The 15,091-nt window shown below is 42.9% G+C and overlaps 1 protein-coding gene across 1 annotated transcript in view; it reads right to left on the bottom strand.

Annotated features, from left to right (window-relative positions):
• The window catches only part of STAC (SH3 and cysteine rich domain), a 71,693-nt gene that overhangs the window by 18,455 nt on the left and 38,147 nt on the right, over positions 1–15,091 (bottom strand). Inside the window, exons 3-5 of the mRNA XM_009679738.2 lie at positions 8,224–8,324; positions 5,838–5,919; positions 4,023–4,138 (exon numbers count right to left, since the gene is read on the bottom strand). Coding sequence (XP_009678033.1) covers positions 4,023–4,138; positions 5,838–5,919; positions 8,224–8,324 — 299 coding nt within the window. The remainder of the gene's footprint in view (positions 1–4,022; positions 4,139–5,837; positions 5,920–8,223; positions 8,325–15,091) is intronic.

Raw genomic sequence — 15,091 nt, 5'->3', positions numbered from 1 at the left:
TGCTTTCAGAGCAGAGCAGCGAGCAGTGAAAACCCAGAAATACCTCCAGACCAAGTTCCCAGTCTGGAGTGCAAAAGATTTCAGCAGAGTTAAGCAAAAGTTAAGGAAAAAAGGATTACACTAAGCAACGTGGTCATCTGTACAAAATAGAAGGGGGTTGGGGGAATTTATAGGTGCTGCAGGTGTACTAAATAGCCCTCTAATGAGTTCACTGACCATTAGTTGAAACCATTGACTATTAATTTATTAACCCTGACTAAATTATTCAGTAAAATAACTCTAATATAAGTGTGATTTTAATTCCTTTAACGTGCTGTGAAAAAAGGAGCTAGAGCGTGAAGGAGCTGGTGACTGGGTCTTCAATTTCTTTTTGAATAGTCATCTGTCTGGTATAGTTAAGACAAATGAAACTCAAATAATTCTGTTATGATTACTATTATTTCTTATTTGTATCATATTAATGCCAATCACTACTAGGGACCATTATTCTAGGATTCCTCTGTTGGGTAGTCGGCTTCTCCATGTATAGCCCAACGGGAACCAGGAGCTACTCCAAACAAGTTTGTTTGAATCTGACCTTAATGAGCTTCAGGTTCTGAACTCTTCACCCGTTAATTTTTTTGGTGAAATATCTTTTAGAACCATAAAAAAACTTTTTAAACTTAAGAGCCAGATGATCTTCACAGTCTGAAAAACTCTAAGTCCTTGTGTGCGTCTAAGCTTTATTTATTTCTTGTTAACAAGATTTTAAGACACACTAAAATAACTAAAATAGTTATTCTGTGATGCGCTAGAATTATATTGTACACACAGCTCTACCGATTGCTTTGCAGCTCTTTGCCTGCATTATGGGAAGAAAAGCCAAATCAGGAACATTCACCATCTTTGTTCAGGGAGCACAAAATCTGGATTGCTTCACAATTTGCTATACATTTTTTTCCTTTTAAAAACATTGATTTTTTTTTTTAGAAAGCACTTTGAAAATTACATGTCTTTTCTGACAAACTTAGTTCCCCCATCTAGTACTTTTCTACAATACTGGTGGACTATGACATTGGCAATAGATTTATGTCACAGAAATCTTGTGATTATTGTTTCCCTTGCTATTACCAGAACCTTCTACTTTACTGCTCTGCTATACCTTGTTTTTAGATTAAGGTCACATATTTAAGTGTGACCTTTGGACCAGGTCACAATTCTCTTGCATCTTGCATAGATGGGTCATGCCTGTATAAGGTGGCACTGGAACAGAAATGCTAACAAAGAGGCAGGGTATAGCAGACCTTGGGACTCCTAGCTGGCGGGTGGTGGAAAAAGAAAAGACTAGCTTTGCTGAAATAGTAGGCTACAGCTATTTTTCAGCTATTTGCTGTGGCATTATCCTCAGTCTCCATAAAATAGCTTCATAATTGCTGATTAGCCTTGTACTTTGTTGTGTATTATTGCATATGGAAGTGCAGTGACCATCTCTTCAGCACATGCATGATCCAAAATCACCTGAAGTAACCTCAGTTACCTTTAAGAACTTTTCTATCAGGAGCTATATGACAAATAGTCTAACAGAAATGACAGACTTACAAAACTATCCATTAAACACTAACAAGAACTGGTATCCCATTTACCTCACCTCAAGTGACTTTCTGTATAAATGTGTGCTGCAGAAGCACATTTCAAGGGAAGCGGTAGGTAGTAAATCTGGAGCATATGGCCACATACTTGTATAGCAGATACAGCATCCAGGCTGAAAATCACAGCGGGTGCATCCACATTGCTCAGCCATGTTAAAAATACCTTGCCTGGTTCAGAGCAAGGTGGTATCTCCACACAGTGCACAGACATGAGCTGCAATCCTGTAAGCTGCATGGCTGTAGGCGCAGAGCATGGCTCCTGGGCGATTTGCCTTTGCTTTTAACTAGCCTGGCACCACATGCAGCTACACTGCTCCCACCCAGAGCTAGTTCTTTGATAGCTCATGCACCGCCTGAGAGACGTGGTGGGATCCTAGATGTCACCATGTCACAGGTGTCCCTGGTTCAGTCCCAATGGCAGATCCCAGAAGCACTCTCTAGCTCCCCGGGCTGGGACACCAGCCAAAGAGATGTGGTGCCGCTCTGTGTCAGGTCCCTGCTCCAGCCACAAGTCAATGCCTGCTCCTGTGTCACACATCATGGTTGTGAAGCTCCATGACCTCATCATTTGGATCAGGGCTGTAACTTCCCTTGGTTTTAAATCCTTGTCGCAGCGTACAGGCTTGCACTGGCAGAAGTTATAGTTTCATATAACTGTTTATTCAGTCCTCTAATGTTTTCTATTTTCTACACACTGACAAGTGTTACACTCTCCCTCAGATTGAGTACCCTGGAGAAATTCCCATAATGAAACGGCATTCCTTACTCTATACTCACACCCCACCTAGTTATGATCAGCTCTCTAGGGCAAGCTGACACAGCATTCGTAATTTCTATGCCTAAGTTATCATTCATAATTCAACATAATGCTTTATTGATTTAGAAAGCAATAATTACATTTGTAGAACTTCTGTTTCAAAGTAAATTAAATAATTGAAAGAACGAATTGTAGTCACTATGTGACAGGTGCAAGAGTCACTTAGCATTTTAAAAAAAGAATGAAAATTACCAAGTTCCTTTTAAAGCAAAAAATAAGGTTGGATGAAGGACATGTCCTGTAATAACTCCCTGGCAGATTTCACTTGGTCCTTGTTTGAATTTGTGTCTTCTTTTCCATCTGAGACAAATTAACATCTGTTTAGAAACCACCTGTACCATCTGAGGCTGTAGTTCAGTGACGGGAGAGAACACAGGTGCCAGTGAAACATTGTAGTGAACATAAATAGATTTTAGCCCCAGTTTAAATTAAACATATACGTATTGGCTCCTGGACACGAAGCCTCACAGCATCTCTGTGCCTGGGGTGAATTTCGTTCTGAGATGAGTAGTGGAGCAGGAACTGCCACTGAAAGAGACTGTGAGATAACATGGGTCTGATTTTCAGAAGTGAGAACCAGCCTTAATCTCCAGTGGATTCACTTGTGATTTTATTTGTCTGAAGGTTCTCTTGGAAAAACAAAGAGCCTCAAGCATAGGCTTAGGTGCCTGTTTATGAGAGTGAGAGGGTATGAGATGTTCTTTCAGTCCTGTGAACGAGCTGTTGACAGCATGGCTCCCAATAGGATTGTAATACTGGTTTCCTTCTTACACAAATGGTTAAGCAGCATTGTTGAACTAGGTATGGATTTAGCACAGGCAGGTATAAAGGACACTATCTCTTCCTTTATGCTCCTCCTTCATCTCCTGCCATGGTCCTGAAGAGAGTGACTTTCATGACACGAGACAGTGAATGACAGGGACGGATGAGAAGGTGAGGATGCATCAAGCTGAGCACACAGACCCCCGTGGTGGGGGGTTTCAGATGAGCAGCCCAAATCTACAGTGGGTCCCTCATGAGCCTACGCTGGGCAGGGATGGAGGAACTAGTCCATTGCCCTATTGTGGCAGCAACAGCTTCGTCTTGGCTGGGCGTGTATTGTGGAGCTTGTACTTGTAGATCTAGGCTCTGAGGACTCTAACCCATCCTTAATGCTAGTGTGTAGGGTAAAATGCCCACTGTTAACAGCAGGACGTGTCCACTCCAGCTACACGGCTTTTTATTCAGAATAAAAGGTATAAATGTTGCTTTAGAATTAGATGCTTTACAGCTAAGTATCTGTGTTCCACTTTTGCACAGACACTTAATATCAAGAATATCATTTAATTGTAAAATCCAATAAAAGAAGATTATTCAACTACTTACTGTGAATTTTTCTCTTTTTCTCGACAGATACTTAAAACGTGAGCTTGCAAAAATAAAGTGTTTGCTGGTCCCATTTTGGGAGCTAGGAATGAGGGTTTTTTTTGGTTTAATAGCTTGAAATATAAATTTTGTGAACTTTGATATGAACTCTGGTACATGGAGATGTGTTGCTCCTCCACAGAAAAAAAGGAAGGAAGATATGGCATACTTACAGAGTTTCTGTTGGGAGAATCAGACCCACTTCCAGAGCTGCCCTTCTTGGTTTTCTGAGCTAAGGAAGTCCCAAAGCGGAGAGTTTCATAGACAGGGTCAACCTTATTTCCACAGGCTGCAACAAAAGGAGCAGAACATACATCAATACATCAAAAACGTTCCCTACGCTCCCGTTCCACTTGGAGGAACATGCTTTTAACAACACGTTCGGATGTATGTTGAGAAATATAAGTTGAGAGGTTATCCTGAGAAAAAGTGCTTGATCAACTTAGAGGACATGGCTTTTGCTACTGACTTTTTGCTGCCTCTCTGCTCCCATAAAAGTCATCCTTCCTTCATACCAGCTCTTCAGGTCTCTGCCTTCACCTCATCTCTCCTTACTTGCAATCCTCCTTCTTTAAGTGCTGCTGATGCTGCCTACACTGACTTTAATTCGTATTTACTGCCTGTTCCTGCCACTTATCTCTTGGTTCACTCTCAACACTGGATGCTTGGAGGGAAAAGCCTGCATCGTGCCTGGGCTTTGCTGTAGTGTGGGTGGGCCATCACCTTTATGCCATGTACCCTCTCAGTGCTGTTACGTGGCTAATGCTAGGTAAATGGGATGGCCTGGATCTTCTGAGAAAGGCATCAACATCACTGCTGTTGGGCTATGTGGGATCTGGAGGCAGGTGTGAGAAGATATGTGGGAATGAGCTTCAGATAGCTCAATTGAACCTAAGTTTAGCCAGAATGGCCTCTACCCCCACTGACGTATGACCCTTCATTTCTCCCTCCCAGTCTCCTTCTTAGCTGGCCCTAAAGTCATCTCTCATTGCAGCTAAATGGGCATCTTCGATTGGCATGAGTGGATCTGGTTCAAACCCTCTTATACCTACTGCATTATTAGACCTCAGCTTCCTCTGGGGTACAAGTTAGCAGCCACTTAGAACACAGTAGGTTTGTAGTGTTGTACAAAAAGAGAGAAGTTTTGGCCAAAGTACTGAGGAAATACATTCTGAATCTTGAGCAGAGCAAAACACACTTCATTTTCAGCCAGAGTCTGCTCAAAACATTTTGATTTCTTATGATGAAAAGGACAGATGTTTTTCAGACATAGAATCTTAGATGAATCCCATATAATTGACTTTTTTTTTTTTTCCAATTTAAGAAAATAACTGAGTAAATGATCTCAGACATGTCATTTTAAACTGATTGTTCAGTTTTGGCTTTCATTTTTTGCACTGCCAGGCATGCCGGGTCAGATTGCTCACAGGGAAGGATATTTTCCAAAAGCAACTCAACTTTTCTGTTTCAAAATTTTTCTTTTCAGGGATTTGGTAATCAGTGAGCAAAATCTGGTCTTTTAAATACTTGAACAATGTATAGAAATGCTCAATAAGCAAATAAAAAATGAAATTGAGATGTTTGGGTGGAAAAGTATAGGAAGTCCCTCAAGTGGTCTGGGTAGTCTCCTACTGTTTTAGTATCCCTTTCTCTCATCTGGTTCTTCCAGCTCAGACCTTTACCTCCATATGTCACTGTTTACTCCATTTTTAACTCCTACCTTGAGCTCAGGTCGTTATTATTATAAGCACGGGGATTGCTAACAGGTTATTTGCACGGCACTTTGAATGAGACGCACGATAAACACACCGTCTCCTCTTCCAGCTTTGTATCTTTGAAGTGGTCCTTTTCTGGGCTGGCAGAAGGACATCCAGTCACTGAAAGGAGCTGGAAGGCTGCTGCGGGCAAATGCCACGGCGGGGAGTCTGCCGCTGCTGTAGCATAGCACTGCCAAAGGGAGACTGAACGGAAAAGCAACCAAAACCTACCAATAGGCATCACTTCTTTGATGCAGCCAAACTGTTCATGAATGAGTAGTGGCGAGCTGTAGTACCGTCGAAATCCCTTTGGCTGGAGGGAAAGAAAGCGGAAACATGTGAAGCGCGGTGCTGCCATCACTGAGCCACACAAATAGCCTCAGCTCTTCAGCTCGTGGCAGAAGAGAAGCTATTTCTCACGGTAAGGTGTGGTGAGGCTGGTAATTTATCTCCTGTTGTTGAATCACTGCGGGGTGTGGAGACAGGGATTTACCTGATTTTTCTGCTAGAAGAAAATTTCCTATACTTATCTGGAAGGAGGAGGGGGTGGTTTTCAGGCCCTCTGCTACTTTTGCCTGGCACAAGGGCAGTGAGAAGTGCTGAGTCACTAGAGTTTCTAGAAAGCTCCACGTAATGTAAGAATTCTGTATTATTCTAATGTAAGGATATCTGAAGAGTGAAGGTGCTCTGGCCTGTATTCGTGGAGCACGCACCTATCATTTCCTCGCCCTAACTGCAAATCCCCTTGTTCTCGCAGGTGCATTTGTGAAACCCAAGAAATGAAGAATCTTTCCACAGATTTTTCTAAAGTTTGCTGCCTACCCACTGCAGCTTCCGCTGCTTTTTGGTCTTACAAGGTCAAAAGACTCCCTAGATCATCATCAGATGTACCTTAAATGGCCATTTACAGAGAAATGCGGTGGAACAGCTTAAGCTGCACCGTTAAAGAATAACACAATGTGGCTAATCGAGATGCCTTACACCACTCTAAAAACTGTTCTTAAAGGTTAACTATTTTCTGTAACCTCTTGATTTATTACCTCAGCTAGCAAATGCCTCAGTCAAAGGCTGAGCACCCAAAATGATGATCCTAACACGTAAATCTTCAGAAAGGCCCTTTAAGCTATTAGAGATTCACGAATGGCCCGTCCAATTGCTAATAGTCACCTGCTGCACAGGCTTTGAGAACCACTAGCCACTGGAAAAGCCTCACGAGGATGCGCTTATTTGCAATATGCTACATCCAGTATACATTATAAAATTATATGGAACTAGTTCTATTGCGAGTGATCAGCAGTACGGATTGAGAAGGAATGAGAGGTCTGATAAATTTGATTTTTGGAGGAATAAATCCTAGATTCCCCAGTAACAGCTGATCCCAAAACAAACTGAATTCAGACACAACACGAGCCCATAAAATTCCCCTGACATCGCTTGATCTCTTCCTGCTGTAAATTTAGCCTTTTCTGCTTTTGTAAATTAGTGATCACAGGAGCTGAGGCTAGAATTAAGCAATGTGTGAAACAATTCATGTGTTTTAGTATTTGGCTTGTCCCAGACCTGCAGTGAGGTCATTCAGCTCTTTATAGACCACTTTCCCGTATCAGAATGCCTCACACTAGGACTATGATGAAGGTTTAAATGCATAAAATTTTGCCTCAGGTGTATAACCAACAGTAGCAGTTACTGAATACACTTGGAGAAAAAAGATCTTTCCGGAGGACAGATGGGTTGTCTAGCCCTTTTGAAGTGAATGTCTACTTTTTTCATCATTGAACACAATATGACTATTTCTTTTTAGCTCAGATTTGTCTTCAGTGCCTTTAGTTGGCATGTGCTTGTAACAAAACTGAGAACATCTGAAAAATGAATATATGCATCCAGTTTTCATGTTCCATATGGTCATTTTCCCAAATTTTTCTCCAGAAGGAAACAAAAGAACCATATTCCTATAAAAACAGTCACCAAATTGAGTTAGACCAGTCTCAGATGTAGTGTTCTGCCTTTGCCAACGCGACAATTTGATGCTCAGAAGGCGACACAGGCGCTAAGGGGCTGTCTGTACATACGGGGGCAGGTTTCCTGCTGACCTCTCCTACTGAGAGACTGCTTGAAAACCTGCACTATGACTCTGTGAAATATGCTTTGTTTTCTCTTTAAGCTGAATTATTTAATTCCACTTTAACAGTAGAATAAACACTAAAACATAATTTGAAGGCTTTTTCATTTGTTAAACTCCACTGAAATACGTTGACTAATTTATAGCATTCTCTGTAGGCATTTGCACTACAGAGACTACAACAAGCACAGTTTAAATCACAGGAATTAATTCTGATATTTAGCTAAATTTAGATTATGCAACCATATATTCACATCCATAAAGCAGAACAGATTTACGTTATAGCATGGTGCTCAGGTTCCTAAGTTGTAGCAATCGCCCAAATTTATAATAAGCCACTACCTGGCATTGTTTTTCCAATGCAAGTGACATGACCTGGGTTCATTTTTGTTAATGCACTAGCTAAATATGGGCCAGAAGGTCATGCATAGGAAGCGAGTGGCTCTGGTGCAGGCTAATGCCCCCAGCCACGCTGGCTGCCCTGAGCTGCTCACTTACCAGCTTGCCCATGCAGCGCTGCTGCCCAATACTGTCGGCGCACTTGTGGTGGATGCTCATCTTGCAAGCCTTGCAGCGCAGCCCATGCTTTGCGTTTGTCCCTGCGAAATGCACAGAGATCATTTAATTAGGCAAAATCAATAGTTTCCATGCATTTAACGAATGACCTGAAAGAACCAATTGGGAGGTCAGTTGCAGCAGTGTGAATATTGACAATAGCTTTTATCTTGCCTACTGTTTTTAAATACATGTACATACATGCATACATTTTCTTTTCAGCCTTTCTATTTCAGGCATTTTTTCCCTGGGGCTCTTTCCCAGCCTAATGCCACCTTTGGATTTATGTTGGATTATTCCCTGTTGGGTCACACTCCCACCAGTCATGCCTCTGCCTTTTGAGCATCAGTTCACTGGGCCAAAGCCAGCTACCCATTTCAAGGGGGTTTGAGCTGACCGTGGCACAGGGCCCGCAGGAGGAGCCCCCAGCAATGCAGCTGCTCTGGGCAGGTGGCCCATCCGTGCACCACCAGTTTTGGTGGCGCCAGTGGTGCGTGAGCAAGCTGGCTGGTGGGGCCTGGCTCAGCTCAGATGCTCCCTCGCTTTCTGATGGTGGGGTCCCCCACGGCACGGGGGCAGCAGGAAGGACTGCGTGCCTGGTGAGCACGCAGCATCTCCCGGAGCAGGGCAGCAAGGATGTCCTTGGTTGGCCTAGAGCAAACCTCTCCCACTCAGACAGCAGTAGCTCTGCCGTTACCTTCAGCATAGACCTCCTCTTAAATGACTGAGCGAGCCTCTCCTCCCAGGCAGGAACAGTCACTCCTGTTCATACAGCATGTAAGACTTCCTAAACTACGCAGCAGCATTTAGGCTGCAGTAACTTTTTTTCTCCCCCCACAGTACTGTAAAAGTGGCATGAGTAAACAACACGCCAGTTCATTATCATCTACTGTGAGAATGAGTAAGGAACAAGGTAGGGGAAAAAAAATCTCTTGACATTTTAAACCGGCCCTCATTAGTCAGACATGATAGGAATATTAGTCAGAAGAATCCCGCATCTGAAAATGTTCATGTAGCTGTTGGTTATTTGAGTAGTCAACGCCATGTACACACTGCTGATTTAATTCAATGAACTGCTACTTTTGAAAGAAGCACTTCAGGGAAGGGGGCATCAAGTTGCTGACAAAATATGAGCATTGACAGTGCTGCTTTCGGGGGAAGAGGACCCTGAAGCGGCAACTTCCATGGCGGGCAGAGGCAGGCTGGAGGATCCTGAGGTGGGCCCCATGAGCTGGGGGACAGACGTTTCACTTCTGCACCCCTTGTAAGGTGAGAAATCAGTTTCTTCCACTGCAGCTGATGGGGAGTAAAGGGGCTGGACCAGACGTAAGCCAAGGGAAAGTTCCATTCAACACAAGCAGTCAGTGCCTGGCAAAGAGGCCACGCTCTGCTATTTGACGACTGACTGGAGAAGCTGAAGAGGCAGCTAATCCAGACACATTATGTCTCCTGTGCTGAAGAGCCTCTGTCTTTCAAAGCGCTCCTTTCCCATCTCCCCGCTCTGCGGGATGCTGGACCTCGTTGTGCGCCTTGCTCTTGCAGCTGGTGGTTTGCTCACAAAGCGAGGCCCAGGGCTGCGAGGGCGCCTTGACCAACGCTGCACCCCGCTGCCTTGTCATGGGACCCCCCCACGTCGTGGGGAGCATCCCGGGGACACCCCTGTGGTGGGTCACCTGCCTGCCCCAACCACTGCCTGCGCAGCCTTTGGTGGCTGAGCTGGCGCCCCAAGGCTCGCACATCACCACTCAGGTGCTCACAGGCATCCAGCCCCATACCGGGCATCATTCCGCCTAGTAAACAGGGGATTTACTAGAAAAATATATCCCTGTTTTATTCAGTTGCACGTGGCTTAGTGTGCTGTGAGTGTGAGGATTTTTTTTGGTCCTTTCATTTTTATTGGTCCTTTCTAATAACACATGCTCAAACCAATATTGACTTCTATGGCTTGTGCTTATCTTTCTGAGGATGAAACGCTGAATTAGCCTTTGTGGTGGTCAGTGACCAATACTGAAAGCAATGAGAAAACAGGACGTCATCCACATTATTTTATTATAGTGTAGTGCGGAATGGGAAAGGAAAACGACGTCATTTTGTGCCTATACAACACATATTTTATAGCACTGTTTGTACTAGGTCTGATCCTCCTCTCAATCCCACTAGTCTGTACTGGCAGAAATCTTATTTGCTCTATCAAGTTATTCCTGAGATTCAGCTGGACTGAAGGGCAGTCAGTCCCACAGCTTCCTTTTTGCTGGCAATTCCAGCCATTTTAATGTTGACATTACAAGCTGGATATTGGTCTTTACATGTTATGAGCACATGATCACAGAAGATATGCACTGGCTGATGTAATCGCACATCCAAATGAGGTGCAAAAATGAATGCAAAGTACCTATGCTACTTTCAAAAATCCAAAAACGACTCTTTCAGAATAGATGTCTGTGATCATGTAAAAATGAGCTACAATCAACTCAAGAGAATAATTTACAGAAGAGCAACATTTTGTATTTCTACTGCTGAATACCATTAGTTACCTATGGGTAGATAAGTAGTAGCTTCAAAGAGAGGAAAGGTATTTCAGTCATGCACATGAGTTTACAAGAAGTTTTGTAAATCAAAACAAAATTGCCTTTAACTACCAAAAGCTTCAATCTCTAATTTGTTGCCAGTTCTCACTAGTTGGTTTACTGTGTGACTAGGTAGCCTGGATATAATTTGCACGGATGCCCCTGCCTCCCTTTGTGTAATATCCAAAAGGCTTAAAGGAGGAGAGTTTATTCTGTATTTACACTTAATTACCATACCTTAAGCTCTGAAAACTGGCATTTCTGCAGAACACATTTTCTTTTTCTCCCAGGATAAGTCTTTCTTCTCCAGTTTCTGACCTCCATCACATTAAATCAAACCTGTTCAGGGAATCATGGCTAAGCATTTCAAAACTCTATGGCAGAGGGTAGACAAGTACGCATTGGTAGCATGTCTGCCCAAAATGTTCTTCAAATTCAAAGCTGAGGTACAACCACAGCTCACATTATGAAAAGAACAAGTCCACATTTGTAACAGGCAAAAATAGACCAGGGTTTGATCTATCACACTGGTTTTTGGCCTTACATGTATATAAGCTTGTTGGGTTTGCGGTTGCCTGAATGGGGTTGATTTTTGAAGGCTTCTCTGTAGCATGAAATGGAGAAAAAAAAAACAGAACATGGATTTCATGTTCAGGTTTTGTAAACCGGGAGTAGCTTCATGGCTACATGGGGTTCACATAGCCGTGCTAGTATGACAGAGATATTTCATTACGTCTAAAGAAATTGTACGAAACATAGGAATGTGTTTAAACATTATTGCAAACAAATTCTCCTAGAGAGCATGAGAAAGCTAGGAATATACATTAAATAACAGTAAATAAATGTTATTAATAACTAAAAGTAAAAATGCTAATAATAATGCTGATGCTAATAACAACAACGATAATAATAATAATGACACACTGGGGCAGACTAGTTGAGGGGAATTTGGATAGTTCCACTTATCTCATTTAGAGGGCCAGGGCTTGTTTGAAATTGAAAGCCTCTCTGCTGCGTGCTTATTCCCTCTGGGTTAATCTTGCTGCAGAGCAAAGAATGGGGAAAGGGGAAAAGCAGGGCGAGACCGGAGACGCCTGCTGCACTATCCGGAGGAGGCAGTGCTCCTGCAGGTCCGGGGAAGTCTGGAACGATAAAACGCTCCCTGCGAGGACTCCTGGTGAACACGCTCCTCTGATTGCCTGCAGGTCTGGGCATCGCTCTGTTTGCTTCCTGCCTCCTAAATAGCTGGCAGTTTGATTGCAGGCTACCATGTATTCCCTTTAACAAATATTCCTCTAAGCCAACCTTAAAGCACAGCTGGAAGCAACGAGTATAAAGTACTCACTAAAATGTAGCTACCAGAAACGTGCCAGTCATTTCAATTTCTGGTGCATCAGAAACAGAGGAAGAAAAGGTTTAGCAATGCAGCGAAACTTTGAGCACCCTAACTACTTTTTGCTCTAGTTTTCTTTCGAAGGAGGAGGAGACTAACAGCTTTGGTGGCATCTTTATTATTACCTTAAAAGAGTAAACATTTCCTCCCCTCCTCCCTTTTCTCGAAAGACCCTTGTGAAGGTTACTGAATCAAATTGTTAAATGTTGAGCATGCCAGAATGAAGGTTCTGCTCAGTTCCTTTTTGATTGCAATCGAATGATGTGACTGCTGCTATTTTTATTCTAGGCACTCTACTTCATTCAGCAAACAGGGTGGACAGTGTTCAATGAATGGGCAGCTCTATTCAGTGCTTCTTTTTTAGCTTCATTCAGTGCACGTCCTCATGCATCACCTCCTGAGTATCTTATTAGTCCCATTCCTAATACAAAATGACTAATAGCCTCATGGGCTTTCCTATGGGCCCGTTGTCATGGTCTCTTTATGCCTCGCAACATGAGCACATTTGACAGAACTTGGATGGCATGGCTTCCAGGTGAATGGATAAAACTGTCACACATGTCACTATTAGTGACAATTTGGCCCCAAAGCTGGTGTCTAAACTGTAAAAATTGCAAGCTGCCAAAATTGGGATTTTAGAACGGAAAGTACTAGACACATTTAGCTGACTTGTAATGCCCATTAACATACCCGTCAGTTTAGTCATGAAATTCATGTACGTATAAAACGTACACATGGGCACATATATGCTCTGCATCATATCTGTTAATGTACCTACTGATTATCTCACAACGGGCAAAGTCTGCTATCCTTTTGCAAATGAAAAAGCCAAAACTGCAAAAGAAACAGTCCTATTTCCCGTGAGTGTTTCTCTGTCAACAAATGAGGAAATTTCACATCAGGATACCTGAGCAGCTCTTAAATAAACTTGCAAATGAGATTCTGTCGTAGTCATTTTCTTCAGTTACCAACTAACGCGTTCAGACATCTGGCACTGGAAGGTCACAATGTTTTGAGAAGCAGGTCATGTTTAATAATACCTTGCTAGAAATACTCTATGACTGGGTCAGCTCCCATTTGAATATCCAAACTAGGGCTAGATCTTTCAGAACTGCCACAGAAAATTGAGTTTTAAGATGTTCTGATAATCTGACCCTAAATACTACAAAAGCGCACACTGCATCACTTTTGTAAATCTAAGCCTTTTTTAGATGGAGCCTAAAATGGGAACAGAACACCTAAATATAGGTGAATAGAAGGTTTGCAGGAAGAGAGAGACAAAGGAGACAGAAAGGGCAAAATTTCATTCCAAATCTTAATGTCTGTCTCTCTTATAGAGGTTACTTGGCAACTAGTCCATATTTCAGGAAAATTACATTTATCGTAAAGAATGTAGATGAGAATTAGGTTTGTCACACACTTGCAAAGGGAACCTTTATCATCCTCTTGTCCAGTATAATTATGGCCACGACATTGTAGGCTGGTTCCTTATGCCCGCTGTTTCAAGATCAAAGTGAAATTGATAGCCAATGAAGGCGAACGACTTCTACAGTCTGGAAAAAATTTGAAAGAAAACTGCAAATATTGGTAACAGCATACTTTATGCTGACTGCATGAAGATAACTATATTAAGCACTCATGCTGAAGTGAAAAAGAAGAAAAGGGGTAAAAAATTTGGAGACTGCCATGGGAGATTCAGGTCTATAGCATTGAGCAAGAGAGAGAGAAAGAGGGAGAGAGCGATGGAGATCGACTGCCACCTCTAGCTAATCCAGCTGTGACCCAACCACTATTTTTTCTAGTTCCAGCTGAGAGGAACGTGCCAGTCAGAAATTGTTTTGATTTAAAGCTTTGATAAATAAATACATTTAAAATTACATATTTTCCATAGAACTTCAACTTCTGCTGTGGGAGGTTGATAAAAATAATGAATGCCTTGCTCTTTTCTCCCCAAGCACATTTGGAATTGTCACCGGAAAGCTGTCTCTGTGCCAGAATTTATGGGAAATGGAGAATTTTAAGAAAGCTGGCCAGTACTGTAGCAGCAAGGGGTTTGGGATGTCACCTTAGAAGGAGAAAGAGAAGTCCCTCAAACCTTTTAGCCTTTGTGCAACCTCTCCTCCACAGTCTTCATATTTTTTAATTAATTCTTTTTACTTAAAAGCTCTGACGCTGAACAGATGAAGACTATTTTTAAAAATTCCTCTGTGGCTACTTCCTGTCTGCGGCTGGCTGCTACTGGATAAATGCTCGCCCTCCTTCCCCCAGCTTTGCCTCAGGGTGCGGGAGCTGGGGATAAATCAGAGAATGGTATTTTCTGTGCAGGACATCCACTCCTTTAACATTAAAGAAAACGTGAACCAGATTCCCCAAAATCAGGAGAATAGTAATATATAGTGCCTTTATCCTTAATTATGTCCTTCTTACTATAAGAGCTCCCTTTGAAACGCTTAGCTGATATTACTATACCTGTGATAGCATCAAATACTGCTGTATGGTGCTACTGAAATTGCTTCAAACTCTCCTTTCACCCACTCACCTGCCCCTCAATTTGCTGCTCTTGTCCAAGCCGCTTTGCAGTGTTAATTCTGCCCTCCTGCAGGCTCCTTCTTCCATAGCCCTTTCCCCAGCCCATCTCCTGCAGGCCACCTCTGCAGGGTGAGCTGGGACCCCCTTCTCTCTCCCTTCCTCGACCTTCAGCAACTCCCCTCTCTCCGCCTGGGGAACCTCCCCCTTCATCTGCCCCAAACTTGGCACCCTCTCGCTTCGTTTTCCTAACCGATGCCAGGATCCTGCTGTCTGCCCCAGATGATGACAACGCACACATCTCCAGCTGGCCCTCAGGTGAACT

Source organism: Struthio camelus, chromosome 2 (genome assembly GCF_040807025.1).
Source record: "Struthio camelus isolate bStrCam1 chromosome 2, bStrCam1.hap1, whole genome shotgun sequence".
In the NCBI taxonomy this organism is placed as follows: Eukaryota; Metazoa; Chordata; class Aves; order Struthioniformes; family Struthionidae; genus Struthio; species Struthio camelus.
The sequence above is the reverse complement of the archived record's forward strand: the minus strand, read 5'-3'. Positions and strand labels throughout refer to the sequence as shown.